Source organism: Helianthus annuus, chromosome 2 (genome assembly GCF_002127325.2).
Source record: "Helianthus annuus cultivar XRQ/B chromosome 2, HanXRQr2.0-SUNRISE, whole genome shotgun sequence".
Taxonomy (NCBI): Eukaryota; Viridiplantae; Streptophyta; class Magnoliopsida; order Asterales; family Asteraceae; genus Helianthus; species Helianthus annuus.
Genome location: NC_035434.2, coordinates 22,343,278 through 22,348,926, shown reverse-complemented (window position 1 = coordinate 22,348,926; position 5,649 = coordinate 22,343,278). Strand labels below are relative to the sequence as shown.

General features: G+C 33.0%; 1 protein-coding gene across 1 annotated transcript; it reads left to right on the top strand.

Moving 5' to 3' along the window:
• Positions 1-3,056: 3,056 nt before the first annotated feature.
• Positions 3,057-5,020, top strand: LOC110888055 (ATP-dependent DNA helicase pif1-like). The gene is made up of 3 exons (XM_022135601.1): positions 3,057-3,261; positions 3,358-3,583; positions 3,667-5,020. The coding sequence occupies exons 1-3, from the start codon at positions 3,057-3,059 to the stop codon at positions 5,018-5,020; spliced, it is 1,785 nt and encodes a 594-aa protein (XP_021991293.1).
• The last annotated feature ends 629 nt before the right edge of the window (positions 5,021-5,649 follow it).

Sequence of the window (5,649 nt, the reverse complement as noted above, 5' to 3'; positions counted from 1 at the left end):
TTCAATAGAAGTATAAATTCTACGTCATCCTTACTTAATATTACTTCTGGTACGTGAAACATCTGAATATATTTGTATTAAGCAATAATCATGTTATAATTCAATTTTTTATTTATTTTATTTTCAGCAAATAATAATATAGATAATAATGATGGGGCGTTATCTACACCTACGCTATATTCATTTAATTCAAGTATCGTGACAGCTACAAATTCGTGTACAACATCTAACACATCATCACTTAGTAAGTTATCAGTTGGTAAGCGCAAATTGAAGCACATGGCACGTGATATAACCCCAGTAGTTATGGTGGATTTGGATTCTGTTGACGAATCCAACGAAGAAGTTTTTGTGTTGGATCCTTATAAAGGAATTTCAACAGGTGTGCAATTTATTTTATTTAACAGTCAACGGTTTTTTTATAACATCAATGAATTTCATTAATATAAATTTATTTCTTTGTAGACTATTTAGATCATGGTGACCCGGATGTTATATGTCAGATTTGTTATGCAAAGCTGTGGTCTTCTGAAGGTGGTAAAGGTCGTATAACAATGGATAAACTATGTTATGGTTTGTGTTGTGGATATGGTAAAGTTGAGCTACCAGTATTAAAAGATGCTAATTCTGAGTATCAACAGTTGTTTCATAATTGTGATACGAAAAGCAAGTTCTTCTTGAAGAATATCCGACGTTATAATTCTATGTTCTCTTTTACATCTATGGGTGGAAAGGTTGATTCGAAGATCAACAAAGGTAATGCCCCATTCATATATCGTATTAGTGGTCAAAATTGTCATAGTCTTGGTAGCTTAAGACCGCCTAATGGTAAACAAGCTAAGTTTTCTCAGCTATACATATATGATACTGAGAACGAGATTTCTAACAGACAAAGTGTATTGGGGTAAGCATATTATTTGGTTGATTTATATTTTTTGATAACTTATGAGTGTTAGTTTATTATAGTTATTTTTTCTTATTTAAATATATTTATTTTTTCTCATGATAGGAATCAATTATCTTCACGTGATAAGGAGTTGGACGTTGAAATAATTGAATACATCAGAGTTTTTTGAGATTCTCATAACGAGTTGGTCAAATCGTACAGAATGGTAAGAAACCACTTTCATGAAAATCCTCAAGCAAACTTAAAGCTCCGTCTCATTTACAAAAGGGACAAAGATGGTAGGACTTATAATTTACCATCCACTAATGAGATCGCTGCACTTATTGTTGATGATTTAGATCCATCAATTGATCGTCGAGACATTTTAGTTGAAACTGAATCTGGTATGCTTCAACATATCAGTGAGTTACACCCATCCTATCTTGCTCTTCAATATCCAATTCTTTTCCCTTTTGGTGATGATGGATATAGAATCGACATTCCTCATAGAGAAGGTGTAACAACGAAAAAAAAATACGACCAAAATGCGCAATGCGGGAGTTCTTTGCATATAGAATACAGGAGCGAAGTAGTTGTTATTCTTTGGTTTTAAACTCCAGAAGACTGTTTCAACAGTTTTTGGTTGATGCTTACACTATGATTGAGAGTGAAAGGCTCAATTTCATACGTGGTAAGCAGAAGAATCTGCGTTCCGAGTCATTTGAGAATCTTCAAAAGTATAAGGACAATGGTAAACAAAATTTATCAAACACTGGTCAAAAGGTAATATTACCTTCATCTTTTACTGGAGGTGCTCGGTTCATGCAACAAAACTACCTCGATGCTATGGCGTTATGTAAGTGGTTTGGATACCCAGATTTTTTCATAACCATTACATGCAATCCAAAATGGCCTGAAGTTTCAAGATTTCTTAAAGATACATCCATTAAAGCAGAAGACAGGCCTGATATTATATGTCGATTGTTCAAGATGAAGCTGGATTCAATGATTAAGGATATAAAGGATAATAAATTTTTTGGTGAAATCAATGCTGGTATAAAATTTTTCTTAGTTTTCTACTTTATGTACAGTTTTTATTATTATTTATATCTAATTTTATTTAGTATATTACTTACACATCATTTTTATTTTGTAGTTGTTTATACCGTTGAATTTCAAAAACGTGGCCTACCGCATGCACACATTTGTTTATTCATGAAGGTGGATCACAAACTTCCCACTGTAGATCATATTGATCCTTTTATTTCTGCCGAAATTCCGGATAAATCTGAAGATCCTCAGTTGCATTATCTTGTGTCTGAGTATATGATTCATGGTCCTTGTGGTGCTGCTAATCTGAGTTGTCCTTGCATGGTTGACAACAAATGTTCAAAACGATTTCCCAAAAAATTTTCGGATCATACAATTATTGACTCAAGCGGTTTTCCTGTATATCGAAGGCGAGATTCTGGTCACACTGTTATGAAAAAAGGTGTTCAATTAGACAACCGAAGCGTCGTACCTTACAACAAAGGTCTATTAAAAAGATACCAAGCACACATTAATGTTGAATGGTGTAACCAGGCTGGTTCGATAAAGTATCTTTTTAAGTACATTAACAAAGGACCTGACCGTGCTACGGCTGTTTTGTATACTGATTCAACCGGTACTAGCAATCAGAAAATAAATGATGAGATCAAACAATACTACGATTGTAGATACATATCAGCCTGTGAAGCGTCTTGGAGAATTTTTGCAAATGAAGTTCATTATAGATATCCTGCTGTAATGAGGCTACCTTTTCATTTACCTGGTCAACACAATGTAGTATACGGTGAAGATGATGATATTGAAGATGTCTTGAACAAACCAACTGTTGCTTCATCTATTTTTTTTTGCAATGGATGCGTTTAAATGAACGTGATGAAGAAGCACGTAAACTGAGTTATGTGGAGTTCCCAACCAAGTATGTTTGAACTTAAAAGATAGACGTTGGCAAGTGCGGAAAAGGTACAAAACTGTTGGTAGAGTTCATTCTGTTTCGATTGCTTCAGGAGAACCTTACTATTTAAGGATTCTCCTAAATAAAGTTAGAGGTCCTAAATCATTTGAAGAGATTCGAACAGTGAACGGACAAGTATTTCCCACATTTAAAGATGCATGTTATGCGATGGGTCTTTTAGATGATGACAACGAATATGTTGAAGCCATTAAGGAAGCAAGTTTTGAAGCTCATTGTCGGTATTTAAGATCATTATTTGCGACATTGCTTTTAACAAATACGCTATCAAGACCTGAATTCGTGTGGGAAAAAACTTGGCACTTACTAGGAGACGATATTCTATTCAAGCGTCGTAAAGAGACACATACCCCTGGTAAGTTAGTATTTTATTTTCATAGGAAGTACTTATTTTTTTTCTTTATATATTTTGATTCATCATATGTTTAATTTTATTTTATACTTTTTGTAGATCTAATTATTCCTGAACATCATTTGAAGAATCTAATTTTGGTGGAAATTGAGAATTATTTAATTTCCAATGGGTCTACATTAAGTAAATTTTCTACGATGCCCTTTCCAGACGACGATTCGCTACGTCAAGGTACTAATCGTCTAATCAATGAGGAATTATCGCATGACACACATGAGTTGAAAAGTGAGTTTACTCTATTGAAAGAATCTTTAACTGAAGAGCAGTTAAACGTTTTTAACCAAATTGTGAATGCAGTCGAATGCCAGAGTGGAGGGTTGTTTTTTGTATATGGTTACGGTGGGACAGGAAGACTTTTTTGTGGAAGACCTTGGCTGCTGCAATCAGATCTAAAGGTCAGATAGTGTTGAACGTTGCTTCAAGTGGTATTGCTTCATTATTGTTATCTAGAGGACGGACAGCACATTCTAGATTTAAAATTCCCATAAACTTGACAGAAGATTCCATGTGCTTCATTAAGCCGAACGATGATGTTGCTAATCTTTTAAAAGAGTCAAAGTTGATTATATGGGATGAAGCCCCTATGGTGCACAAACATGCGTTTGAGGCACTAGATCGAACAATGAAAGACATTCTGTCGTCTTCTACGAATAACTCTTCTGAGCTACCATTTGGAGGTAAAGTTATTGTGTTTGGTGGTGACTTTAGACAAATACTACCCGTTATTCCAAATGGTACGAGGCAGCAGATTGTTAATTCATCTTTGAGTTCTTCATATCTATGGTCTGAATGCAAGGTTTTAAAGTTAACAAAAAACATGAGGTTGAGAATTGGAGCTGAGTCATCTAACAGTGATTCCATTCAGAAGTTTGCAAAATGGCTACTTGATATTGGTGAAGGAAACATTGGTTCGGAAAACGATGGTGAAGCGTTTATAGAGTTACCCGATGATTTAGTAATTACCGACTCAGATGATCCAATTCAAAGTTTAATTGACTTTGTTTATCCTTCAATTTTACATCAGTATAAAAATCCTGGATTCTTTTCAGAGAGAGCAATTTTAGCACCAAAGAATGAAGTAGTTCATGAGATTAATGATCGATTACTTTCATTATTTCCAGGTGAAGAAAAAGAGTATTTGAGCTGTGACAGTATATGTCAAACAGAACAAGTTCTTGATTCTTTTCAACAAGGTCTATACTCTCATGACAATTTGAATGCTCTTAAAATTTCCGGTTTACCTAACCATAGGTTGGTTCTTAAAGTTGGTGTTCCTGTGATGCTTCTTCGAAACATTGATCAACAGAACGGACTATGTAATGGTACTAGACTTCAAGTAACCTTTCTTGGTAAACGAGTAATTGAAGCGGAAGTAATATCTGGCGGAAATATCGGCACAAGAGTTTTTATTCCAAGAATTAGTATGGTTCCTTCAGACAAAAAGATACCTTTTCAATTTCAAAGAAGGCAATTTCCGTTAACAGTTTGTTTTGCTATGACAATTAACAAGAGTCAAGGACAGTCGCTATCTAGAGTTGGTTTATACTTAAAAGATGCTGTATTTACTCACAGTCAATTGTATGTGGCGTTATCCAGAGTCAAGAGCAGGCAAGGTGTTAAAATTTTATCATTTGATTGCGATGGTAAACCTACAGCGAAGACATCTAATGTAGTGTACAAGGAGATTTTTCATAACTTATAATTTAATAATGTATTTCATTTTCATATATTTCATATTTTTATTTTATTTTTTTGGTTTTTCCACTTGAAGTGTAATAGTGTTGTTTGTCAACAAGGTGAATAAAGTCAAAATTACTGTATTAAGTTTCAAAAAAATTATTATGTCTTATGTATTTTTATAAATTTATTCATTATTTTTAATATTATTATTAAGTCATCAATTGCCAAATAAAGTTTTTTAGTTTATTGTATGATAATATATAGGTTCATTCTATCCAAGAGTAAAGATTATTAATGAAGAAATATTGCTTTAAAAGAATAAATTTTTAGGAGTTCATATTGATAATGAACAAAATATTATAAATGATTTCTAATTATAAAAGATACCAACGTTTTTATATTAGCAAAAATATGGTATCTGTGTTTATAGTTTACCAAGGAACAACATGATATCAAACAATATGTTTACTACAATTGTAGAAAATAAATGATGAGATCAAACAATACTACGATTATAAAAGATACCAACGTTTCTATATTAGCAAAAACATGTTAATGTCTACTTTCACGTCCCAAAAAAAAAAGATCCAAACATGTAATTTTAACAAAATAGAGTCATAATTTCATCTATCCAAACACTTAGAGCATTAT

Coding starts and splice junctions, on each gene's coding strand:
- LOC110888055 (XM_022135601.1), top strand. CDS start 3,057: ATGGGTCTTTTAGATGATGACAACGAATATGTTGAAGCCATTAAGGAA. Junction 3,262..3,357: donor TAAAGAGACACATACCCCTG/GTAAGTTAGTAT, acceptor TACTTTTTGTAG/ATCTAATTATTCCTGAACAT. Junction 3,584..3,666: donor GAATCTTTAACTGAAGAGCA/GTTAAACGTTTT, acceptor ACGGTGGGACAG/GAAGACTTTTTTGTGGAAGA.